At 38.2% G+C, this 12500-nt stretch overlaps 2 protein-coding genes across 3 annotated transcripts in view; one reads left to right on the top strand and one right to left on the bottom strand.

The window, feature by feature from the left end:
- The window catches only part of LOC101860117 (alsin), a 57094-nt gene extending 51477 nt beyond the window's left edge, over positions 1–5617 (top strand). For both annotated transcript variants that reach the window (XM_005106141.3, XM_005106140.3), the window contains exons 34-36: positions 429–492; positions 1628–1810; positions 2816–5617. In XM_005106141.3, the coding sequence (XP_005106198.1) occupies positions 429–492; positions 1628–1810; positions 2816–2860 (292 nt within the window). In that variant the 3' untranslated portion in view covers positions 2861–5617. The remainder of the gene's footprint in view (positions 1–428; positions 493–1627; positions 1811–2815) is intronic.
- Positions 5618–11825: 6208 nt separating this feature from the next.
- LOC101862673 (aromatic-L-amino-acid decarboxylase-like) overlaps positions 11826–12500 on the bottom strand; it is a 20851-nt gene continuing 20176 nt past the window's right edge. Inside the window, exon 9 of the mRNA XM_013086877.1 lies at positions 11826–12179. Within this exon, the coding sequence (XP_012942331.1) occupies positions 11826–12179 (354 nt within the window). The remainder of the gene's footprint in view (positions 12180–12500) is intronic.

Raw genomic sequence — 12500 nt, 5'->3', positions numbered from 1 at the left:
CAACAACCCAACAGAATGGCCTAGAGATTTGTTGTGAAGTTATGTGAGCTTTCTCAGGGTAACGCATCCATAAATGACGGCTTAATCTATTTAATGTTTACCTTACATTTTGGGGATCATTTGACTATGAAAGAAGGGCATTATTACAGATGATTGTGACATAGATACAGGGTAGAAAGAATTTTGAATTCAAGTTTGGGTATAACAATGTAATTGATACTGTCAAATGTAATTTGATCCAAGACATGGAATTTAAAACAATACTATTTAAAAATGAGTCTGAAAGAGCAAACTAAACGAGAAAATCTACTAGACGGAACAAGTGCAGATATGATGAAAGAGTAGAAGGTAACAGCCTTACTAATGATAGGAGAGAAAAAATGAAATAAAACAGAATGCCTCATCAGCTGTTTCCTGTGTTGTTTCAGTACGGCATTTAGTCCCTTGGACAAGCTGCTGGTGATAGAACAAGCCTTCAATGAGATTTCGAAGGTAAGGTTTCTGAGATGTCCAATTTTATCATGTTTTTTTTGTTTTGTGGGGATAAAGGTTTTGAAAGTCTTTGGGGCTGTGTTTAGAGGAAGTCCAGAGGAAGAGCAATGCAGGTTTGTGTAAACACTGCAACCACTAACTTATTCCCCCCTCCCCCCACCCCCCACACCCCCACCCACACCCCTTCTAACTGTGTTTTTTTGCTTCTCTCAGGAATACTGTTTGTAGCTTCAGCTCAAATGTCTATATACCCGACGAAAACTGGAGTATGCTGTCAAATTTATCAACAAACAGCTGAACTGAAGCTTTGACTGGCTTAGAAAGAGCTTGAAACTACTGTATATAATTGTGTACATGATGCAAGCACAGATAAGGCGCATTTAACCTTGAGAGTCAAAATTTGTTATAAATCAATATGTTTGTCGGATAGAACACACCAATTTATTGATGGCAGGCACCATCTCCTTTGTGGATTTTTCAACTTGCCCATTTCTCGTCAGCAGTCTTAGATCCAGCCCTCTAGTGCTACAAAGAGCAGCCATTTTGTTTTAAAGTGATGGTGTCCTGATTTTTTGTACCTCATGAATAAAACGCAGGGCGGCTTTGAAGTTTTGATTTTTAGATAAAAAGTTGCATCACAATAATATGGGATAGAAGAAACACATTGATGACTCACAGAAGGATACAACAGCCATTTCAATATGGTTTTTCAAACAGTAAACATTTGAGATATAACATTACAATTTTGGACCATTTATTTTCACAAGTGTTTGCAACAATAATAGCCAAAATTGTTTTAAGGCGGCCACCCATTGTCAAGGAGAAAAGTGGTCTTCTTAGACAGGTGGCCATCTTACACAGTATCATTATAATTTATAAAAAAATGAAGGGGTAATGAGAAATAACGGTTTGTCCAGGTGGTGGTTGTCTTATACAGGTGGCCATTAGAGCAGGTTCTTTTGGATATGAATGGATAATATTTCTTCCCAAATTCACAAACACACACTCACACGCCAATTCAAGGTCATACAGCCTATCTTTCAACTTAAAGGATTCTTTTTTAAAACTTGTCAATTGAAAATTCGTATGTGGATATGTTTAACATTCAAATGCGCTCATCTGTCTGTGTGTCTAGCGTGTGACTGCTACAGTGAAGGAGAATGTTCTGTGGAACATGGATGACCTGTTCCCCATCTTCCAGTTCGTTGTGGTTCGTGCCAAAATCCACCACCTCGGAGCAGAGCTGCAGCTCCTGGATGACCTTATGGAACTACACATGGAGCACGGAGAGCTTGGCCTCATGTTCACCACACTCAAGGTACACACATAAAGGCGGATGGGTTCCACTTCTTTTCTTTCTCTTCAATGTTTCTCTCTGTCTGTCTGTCTTGTCATTTCTCAGAATTAAATGATCATTATTGTGTTGATGTGTTTCTGTTTATTCAAACAAGCAAACAAACACGCATATATTGCACAATGTCTTCCTCCTCCAATCTGGTGATCATTTAGGTGGTGTGCCACTTCAACCCTGCCTGTGGGTGGTTGGCGGGTGCTCTGGTGTGGTTTGCTTTTTCTTTCCTATGAAACATCTATGGTCCTAATCTCCCCTTTTTCTTTTTTATGTTTGTTACTCTCTTGTAACTCCTCTAATCTTCTGCGCTTATATGACCTTATGCAGTTGCAAGCGCCGTAAAACCTCTACTAAAACTAAAAACAACCCTGCTTGTCCATGCCAGCAACATCTGTGCGTGTAACAACATTCTCAATAAGACATATTTTCCCACGCAAGAATCAGACCGCCGTCGCTTTTGTACAGAGTGACTATGCCACCCCCCAAATGCCTGTGCTGCTTGAACCCTGCCTGCCAGTATTAGCTGCAAGTGTGGTTACAACATTCTTGGAAAAGGACAGAGATATGGAACATGATATCTTGCCCCAAACAAGACCCAAACTATCGTTTTTTGGGTGCCACAATTAGAGCCCAATCATGACACCATAAATACCTGTCCAAATGGACTTGCAAACAATATAGCAAAAAGTTCAGATTATTGTTTTTGCTGGCTTTATTATCTTCCGGTGAGAAAGCTTGGTGTTAAAGACAAATTGCCTTTCCTTTGACATAGAATAATTCACCATGACTTAAAATAATTTTGTAATGAGACAGTAGAAAGGTGAGCTTTCATCATGTCAGCTAGACCAATTAACATAAAGGCTTTGAGTTACAGTCACATTCTTACCAAGGTGAATCTTTAAACTTTGTACTGTTGTTTCACTCCTACCCTTATAAAGCCAGACAACAACTTTTGTGTTTATATCTCTCCAGGCATGCTACTTCCAGATTCAGAATGAAAAGATGCCACATCACTGAACCAGATAATAGATTCGACAGACTGAGCATTTCATCTGGTTGCATATATGTGTTCATCTTTCATCAACATATTTGTGATGATATCTTTCCTTGTGATATATATGTATGTGTCTATGTATATTGAATACATTTCCCATTTATTTTATATCTTGCTTTGCTCAAATATTCTGCTAAAAATCTTTACTTCTTCATGAGTTTTCGATTCCTGAAAAGCTGTTCCTGTTGATCATGTGGATGTTGAAAGACACATCAGGTAGCTCCACATTCTTTTATATTTGCTTTGTGTTTCCATTTTACGGACTTGGTTTGTGCCAAGTACTCATAATTTCGCTTGCTTATTTTTTGCCGTCTATTGTCACTCAAATAAAGGATCACTCCTTAATTAAAAAAGAAGGAACACTCAAGCCTCACTATACCACTCATCCTAGGACCCTGAAGAAATTACTGTCATGTTGGGAGAAGAAGAAAAAAGGATCTTCATTATCCTGTATCTATTACATAGCTTTGGACAGAAGGGCAAGAGCCCAGCTGTTGCTGGATCGGTAACAATAACAACATCCTGTATCAATTATAAAAATAGATTATTTCTGATTCAGTCCAGTTTCCAAAAGTGGTAACTCATGTTGAAAACAGACAACAGTTTCATTGAAGCTTACCATCCAGTGTTTGAGGATCTAATTCTCTTCTGCACAGCATATGAGTGGCCTACAATTGGATTTGTCTTTGTCAAGGTCCATGCAGTTGCTTCATATGACTTTGACTTCCTGTCTAACGAGAAAGGACCTTTTCTATTTTTCTCTATTGCGTTACTACGTAAAAAAACATAAGACCCAATTCTGTTTGTCTTTACTGAGGGAGTCTGTAAATTGACACAGGATCCTATTCTATATTTCTCCTTTGAGTTCAATGACATCACAGCACAAAATTCATAACTTCAGTGTACATTGTTCCCAAGGGGTTTTCCTTTTTTTTGTGACAAAACAAGCTTCTTTCCAAAGAGGCTGTTGTAGTTGAAGTAGGCTCATATAGAATTTTGCTTTTGTTTTATCTTTTTAGTTTAGTTATTTCTTTTTTAATTTAGAGGTGAAATGTTGATGGTGAGCAGGGCTTGCTTTGCAGTGAGTAGTGGTAAATAAATGGAATTCAACAATGGCTAGAGTCTGTAGGGAGTGGATACGACAGACGTAAGAATGTACAATAATTGGTGCTACAGAAGAGAGTGAAAGTTTTATGTCCATTTAAACCACTGCAAGTTGTCCTTTAGAGATTGTTATATTTTGAAAATGTGCTTTGTCTCTCGTTCTTTAAACTTAATGTTTACAAAGAAATGCTCAAAAATCATGTTGGTAACTAATCTTCAAAGTGATAGTCAAGTGCTATCTCGAGAAAGTTGAAATGCCCGTGTGGGTTCTTTTGATTTTGTTAAAACACTTCATATACACCCGAACCTACTTGTAATGCCATATAATTTCAAAGAAATGGCAGAAATTTGTTCACCAAAATATGAAGTCAGGTCCTTTTACATCATTCACAAATCGTCACAAAAATGGCAGACTTTTTTCTCTTGTCAAAAGATTTGTGGTAGTAGTTTAAGTGAAGTGAATAATTTGCCTGGGATGGTGACAACATATTACTCTGTGTGCTGTGTTTTTGATAAGTCGACTTGGTGCTTTTAATGTTTTAAATATATGTATATGGTCAGATGATGTGAAACGCCTAAAAATACTCTTTTTCTGTAAACTTTAGCTACATATCCCATGTTTTACATCTGCATTTGTGTTGTAATTGTAAAATCATTCACCTCGCTGGCTAATGATATGAGTTTAATCCCCATGTGGAGAGATAACGTTTGAGCGTCTCTGTCTTTCTGCTGGGTTGTTCTCCACATGTCCTGGATAGGCATGGAGAAATAACAACAGTATGTTTATGATTAATACCTTTTTTTATCTACTGATTATTGAATACGTTCTTTCCAAGCGTGTAAGTACGGTACCATGTTTTTGCCATGAGCCCAAAGCTTTTCTTAGGGGATGGGAGGGAACCACAGGTGGGTCCTACATTTGTACAATCCCTCTCTTGTTCCTATAAATCTTGCTTTTACCCAGCTCCTTTGTTGTGTAGATTTCCATCTCTTCTACTCGGACTACGGCTTTTTTTTAATGCTCAGAAGGATAAGATGAGGGCAAAAGGATGTAGCAAGACTGAAGAGCACTTGTGCCGTAAGCTAACGAAACACCTTTATTCATTTTTGGCGCCAGATTTTAACTTTTGCTAAATCAAAAGCCTTATCAGTTACCTTACTTGTGTAAAAAAAAATCAAAGTGGAACTCTGAATAGTTTTTTTTAATAAATTAGAATTTAAATTTCGGAAGAACACTATTTTTAGATTGGGGAATTTTAAAAAAAGGCTTTTTGTCAGCTTACGGCGGACTTGTAGCTCTTTCTATGCCAGTTCACAATACATCGTTGATGTCCAGTGCCATGTCTGTGACATTCTACAATCTCTCGTCAATATGGTATGTTGTCCCTGCTTTCTTTCAATGCCTTCTTATCCATTCCGTGTATTCTTATTTTTAAAAATTTAATACAATCATCTTCTGCTATTTTGTTTTAGTGGATGATATGAAGGTGCCACTGGTAGGTCTTACTTTCTTCTTCTTTCTCTTTGTTGTTTTTTTCTGTCTTAGTTTCTCCTAGCGTTCAATGAAGGTTACTGCGTCAGTGTAGTGTGCTTTTCTGTACTGAAATTTTTAAAACAAAAAGTTATTCTTTTGCATTCAATACTGTGGTGTGGTTTGCTCCTTCTTTCCTATCTAACAACTATCGTCCTTATCTTTCCTCCTTCTTTTTTATGATTGTTGCTCCTCTTGTAACACCTCTAATCTTCGGCACTTATATGACCTAATTGTGTTGCAAGTGCCGTAAAACTCTTACTAAAACTAAACTAAGCCTTCATTTTGTATTTACTTTGTTTACTTTACTTGATGGAATAAGTCAAGCAACTGATCTCAATAAACACCACCTTCAACTTGTCGCTTTTACGACACAGTGGTCTGACACATCTATGGAAACCCCCTCTGGCATGGAAAGAGTGAATGAGCCTTGTCAACAGCTGCTGCTTGCTTTTTGTTTTTAAGCAATAGCTGAGGATCTGCATGAAACATGTGTGAATATGGTGTCAACATGTCAGTATGTCATTTGTCTTTTCAACAAAATGCATTTTTACCTCAAACAGAAAGCACAGTCTGATGTTGTCCAATTTCTCATGTTTTTACTTTCACAAATGGTGGGAAAAAATTGTTGAGACTTTCAGTGTTAGTGTTATGTATAAGATGACAAGTGACTGCGAGGTGTTCAGAACAGAAGATCATCTTATTGGATGACAGTTTGTTAATGTAGACAATCTGTTATTGTTTTTTTTTATCTTTTACCGTTAATTTATTGTGAATAAATGTAAGCCAAAAGCCAGTCCTTTATTGTGAAATTCTTGCTTAACTATTTTCTTACAGAACTGTAGGATTAAGTACTACAAGTGTGATGAGCTGGACCTTGTTGTCTCCCCTTTTATACTTTCACTTCCTTCAACAGTCATATCCTCGCATGGGGATTCAGTTTGTCAACTGACCCAACTTTTCCATTTGATAGACTAAATACAGTCTGTATGTACCATGTGATTTTTTTCTTTGCAGCCATTTACATGTCTACATAGACAAGACACCTTTGTGTTTTAGTGGGATTTTGTTCCATCTTGAAATTAATCATATATGCTTATTTATTGCGTATTGAATTGTTACCACCTTTCCAATATCCATCAGAATCAACCTTTTTGCTTAACGCTCTGTCAATATGCTTGTCACTGTATGCGTTCTTATGAGTAGCCTTGTGCTAAATTATTTTGTTACTTAAAGTTTCCAACTTTTACATTTTAATGTTTATAAGCAAAGGATATTAAATTGTACCTGTGTACGCTGGTCATGGATTTTAGATGATTTTTAGCACTCATGTCATACATGTCACCTTTTCTCTTCAATACCAAGAACAGGATTTGTTTCATCGAGTGTCCCAATTGAGGGGACACTGCTCATAATTTTGCATCCATAAACTGTCATGCTGATTCTTTTTTTAGAGACCCTCCTGGGTCGGACTGAATCTGGTCGGGAGTGTGTTGGTCTCGTCTTACATGGGAACCTTTGTCTTGAGGTTCTCCACATGGACACCCAATTTGTGAGCTTAGGTGCTGTAGCCTGTGACACAGCTAGTAATGTGAGCAGCCTCTTCAACCCTTTCTGAGTAATCTGTGGGGGTCCTCTGTGGAGCAGGGAGGGCTTTCCCTTTGTTCAAGAAGGCCGGATAAACACTTTTTGAGGCCATGGAAGCCATAGCATGACAACAATATAATGAAGACTCGGATACAAGGAATGCTTGAGCTAGCCTAAAGGCTGCATTATTCATACAGATATTTCAATTTTGTTATCTTTAAAGGCAGGCAACAGCATGCTTATGATGAAATATGTAAATTCGTGTGTCTGATTTGTGTATGCTGGTTCGAGACATGCCACAGCATTGCCCTTGATGTGCCATTGATCGGACACATGTGTCTGCTGCGTCCTTAAAGAGGGAACCTTTGGAAGTGGCCACAGACACCCTGGGTACAGTTGGCACCTCATGAGAACAACAGACATTGAAAGGCTTGGCTACTATCTAGCGAGGGGCAAGCTCAGCTGAACCGATCTGAGCTTTTGGACTTTATTGAGAACCAGGTGCAAGTTTTAAGGAGCGAATTTGAGTAGTTGAAGTTCCATTTCTTGTCCACTGTTATTTTTTAATGTGATTTTTGTGGTGTTTTTTCCTATTCTCTTACTGCTCACTATCCCTTGGTGTGGATTTGTTGTTGTTTGATAGAGTTCTGGTTGTCCATCTCGGTGCTTTTTTAGCAGTAAATCACATAATCTTTTTATTGTGATTTTTATTCATCTTTGAGATGGAAGTTGGTTACTGTTGTTAAAAACTTATCCAACATGCTGAGAATCAGAGTTTGAGAGGATGGTGGAGGAGGGAAAAGACTTTATGTATACATTATGTCTCAGTCTGCCTTTTGGTCATGTGATGTCTATTACGCTTTGACTAATTGAAGAGTATCCCCTGTAAAGTCTTTTTCCACATAAAAAATAATATGTTGAACCCAACAAAAGCTCATGTAAGATATTTTGTATATGACAGGTTTTTTTTGCTTGTTTTGTAGGGGGGAGTTGTTTCTTCTTTTTCAGTTAGTGTTCAGACTTTGACATAATATGATAGTTCATGCATTATGGTCACAAACTTCAGAGCGTTTCACCCCGACTCACATTATCAATCAAAATAACCAACGAATGTAGCATTATATATCTCAGATTGGCGACTTTCTTGTTTTTTCAACATTTGAGAAGCTGCGCGCGCCATGGACCAATGTGTCTACTAATAAAATAATCATTTAGTTGCCAAAAAGGATACAGGGAACACTTATCCATAGTTAATATTGCTCGAAACACCTGTTTAAGACATATCTTATGTATGTTTTAGAGCTTGATTCCTTTGATTTCTATAATGTAAGTCACTCCCTCCCCTACCCTGTTAAGGAATATTCAATATAGTCTTAAAATGCTATGATCCATTACTGGCTAAAATCGTTTTATGTCATAATTGCGAGTTAAACCCCCCCAAAAAAACCCACCTTATAATTTCACGTTTTAAACCCCTTTTTGGGCCCTGTTTTATTTCTTATTTTTTATGATTTATGACATGGAAATTTGTTTGAGCATTGAGGCTGCTTGTTAACATGGTGGTAGTACTGGTAGGCCATCATGTAAGGAATGCTGTGGTGAGACTGTTTGGCTTTGGTGTAGTCTGTCTGACATAACCGACGTTGATGATAAGCTAATCGTCTGAATTGATCACGTATGACCTCATTCCAATTTGTCTAGTTTATGACGTTCTAATGGGAAGGGATTTGCCACTCACCCACAAAGCTAACTGAACCGAACAGGACTGATGGTGAAAACTTTTTGCCGGTTATTCATTGATTTATTTCCTTTTTTTTTTGTTTCTTTATGTATTTAATTAGAAGGTTGAGTGCACAGGGAGTAGGCCCCATACGATTATTTTGTAAGCGATAGCAAACTTTCAATCGGCATGTCAATACTTTTTTCAGATAAAGATTGTCCGAATGTTCGCATTGTGTCTTTTTAAACCTGACTGAGCATGCTTTTGTGACCGTAAAGTCAAGAAGTTTTCTTTCTGAGCTGAGAATTTGTCTCTCTGTACTGTACCTAGAGAATTACTGGGAAGGTTATTTAGGGACATATATTATACTGCGACGTTTGTTGATGTGGGAATATCATTTCTATTCCTGTAATGAGCGTTCACATATTCCAGATCCGCGATGTGCTTTTTGTACGCTTTTAATTGCTACATATCTACGTATAGTACCATACCGTTGACAACACCTCCATGTCATTGAGGTGCAAGTACAGCATTTCTGTCAGCTAAACAACTCCATACTGTATCTTTTTCTGTGTGTGCGAGTGTGTGTATGTATATACATGTGTGTGTGTGCATGTACATGTATATATACGCTGTGTGTGTTTGTGTGTGTGTGTGTGTGTATATACGCACTCGTGCATGTATATACACATTTGTGTGTGTGTGTGTGTGTGTGTGTGTGTGTGTGTGTGTGTGTCTGTCTGTCTGTCTTAATCTCTGTGCTATATTCAGTAACTATCTAACAACCGAGTTTCACTTGTGCTTCAATTGAATTGAATGCAGTTTGTCTTGTTTGTTGTTTTGTGTGTCTTGCTTATATAGTTTACGGTAATGGGGTAGGCTAACTTATTTGTTTTAAAAGAACATAACTCATGCATAATATTGTACATGTCATTTATCAATAAAGACTGTTTAATTTAATTGCTTTTGCAGTTGTGGTCATTAGCATGAACAATTCACTTGTGATATAGACCTATGTGTTTGTGTGTGAGTGTGTATATGTGTGGTTGTGTGTTATGGTGAATACCTGCTTGTTTGTCTGTGTGCATTTGTAAAAGAGAGAGAGAGGGGGGGAGGGGGGAGAGAAGCAAACAGTTATTGATTGCCTTGTTGTTGACTTATGAGCCCGAAATGCATGCCCGATCGCCAGAAGAAAAACAGAGCCGTCATCATCATCAAGTGCCTGATCTGCAATGGGCTTTGGCGATCATATTTTTACAAATGATTCTTCTTGGGAATTTACAACGATTTTCCGTCACCTACTGCTGATTCGTGTAATTTTCTCTGCTAGCCAAGGCAGTGGGGGCTCTGATATGATTTATGGCCCCTACCGTCGCCAAGATGGTCCATCTATGACTATGATGAGCCTTTGAGATACTTATTGAAGCGCCCATGTCCCAGGGTTCTCCTCTACTCTCCGCGACCATAATTTTCCTCTTGATTCGTCACTGTTTAGCAGCTAACCTCCATATCTGGAAGCCATTCTTTTATCCACCACAAGAGGACACCCTGGGTTGGGTATGTGGACCCACCCATACCAAATCTAATGCACTTTAAAAAAAACACCTCAATAACAATACGGACGAAAAAATCAACATGTTCACCCCAATACTCTGTAAAGTTATACAGACATTCGTTAATCAAGCCCGTCGGACAAAGTAAAACATGGCAACGATAGAGACTAAAGAAGAGCGTATTATGTACACGTTATCAAGAGACAACAAAGTGAAAAACTGACATACATTTGTGGTGTTATCGCTAGGTATTTTGTTTAGTATTAAAAGGGCGTTAGTTCGATTCCCGCGGGGAAGAGGGAAGAATATTTTATCGAGTGTCTCCATCCTTCTACTGTGATGCTGTGGGTTATCCTTGTCAGCCTGGCTTAGCCATGGCAGGCAGGGCCGAGCTGCCTGCCTCCAAAATGAATCCCAGGAGAACTTTCAACATTTACTATCATTGTACAAACCCCATAGTAATACCTGCCAGTGAATGTAATACTCCGTCTCCTCCCCTCCCCCCCCCCTTTGCCCCAATCTGGAACTGTTTGACCTAGTGCACATTATCTCACTACCGGTACCCTAGAATTACAAAGTTTTATCTGCTCAGTCCATAGTTTTCATAAAATTGACGTTAAAAAATTGAACTGCTCAACATGTCAAGCTTTTTCGTGTGCAATTTATTTGAGTATGTTCGTAACGAATCCGAATAATCGTACGATTTTAATAGAGCAAATAGAATAGAATTAGAATATTATTTGGTCTTTAACCTCAAGGTCTTAGTAACTCAAAACGGTCACAAAATGTCAGATAAAACTTTGTAATTCTAAGGTAGCGATCTCTGAGCACCCTGGGAATCGCAATGGGAATTCAGCTATGTCTTATATGAATGGGATTTCAGCTTTGTCTTACATAGGAATGGGATTGCACCTATGGCTTAATAAAAAGGAATGGGACTACACCTTTGGCCTATGCAGAAATAATGGGACTTAAGCTTTGTCTTAAATATGAATGGATTTTCAGCTACCGTAAGTCTTATATCGTATTTGGATTTCAGCTTTGTCATCCTGCACAAGAATAAGATTTCAGCTAGGTCTTCTTATACAGTAATGAGATTTCAGCTATGTCTTACACACATGAATAGGATTTCTGCTTTGTCTTATATTGGAATGATATTTCAGCTATGTCTTATATAGGAGTTATATTTCTGCGTTGTCTTATGTAGTAATAATATTTAATTTCAACTATGTCTTATGGGATGATTTCTCGGCTATGTCTTATAGTTATACCTCTATAGCAATGAGATTTCAGCTATCTTATACAGTAATGGTATTTCAGCTGTCTTACACAGGAATAGGATTTCTGCTTTGTCTTATACAGGAATGATATTTCAGCTATATTATATATTATACTGGAATGATATTTCATCTTTGTTTTATAGGAATAATATCTCAGCTATGTCTGATAGTGATACAGGCGCATGAACCAGGGGGTTTTGCCCGTCGAGTTGCGCAGTGCCGTGTAATGCCGTCAGTGATTTCATTGATGACAGACCAAGCAAATGACACATCCTGTAGCTGGGTACTTGCGGGGCAGATGACAAATCTCAGGAAAAACTTGCCCTTGAAACTTGAGGGAATCAGGTGTATCCGGCGGTCGCTTTTCAGTTTTTCGTGGAGTTCTTCATTCACGCAGTTACAGTGTTTGAGGCGGAAGCAGACGAGACCTAGAGTGACGTCACCAATCAGCTCAAACCTTGAGTCGGCTTTTACCATCTGGGCGAACTGTTTTGCCAGATGGACATCCTGTTGAAAATAAAAAGTTAGATTAGGAAGAACTTTTATGTTTTAAAATAATGTAACAGACATAATAATGTTTTGATGACATTGGCAAACTCGACTCATGTGAACATTTTTTTAGATAAAACCTTAATGATAAAACATTTTATCTTCAGCGTCCATGACATTCTCCCAGACCGCGGGTTCATCAGCACTATCAGAGGACATGTGAATAAACTGCAAGAGGCTGGATGGCGTGAGAAAATCACAGGGGGCTTTCGTGGCCAAGAGGTTAAGGTGTTGGCCTCTCATTCCAAGGTTCGAATCCGGGTAGCGACCGAAAAATTT

The sequence above is a fragment of the Aplysia californica genome, unplaced genomic scaffold, assembly GCF_000002075.1.
Source record: "Aplysia californica isolate F4 #8 unplaced genomic scaffold, AplCal3.0 scaffold00516, whole genome shotgun sequence".
In the NCBI taxonomy this organism is placed as follows: Eukaryota; Metazoa; Mollusca; class Gastropoda; order Aplysiida; family Aplysiidae; genus Aplysia; species Aplysia californica.
The sequence above is the reverse complement of the archived record's forward strand: the minus strand, read 5'-3'. Positions and strand labels throughout refer to the sequence as shown.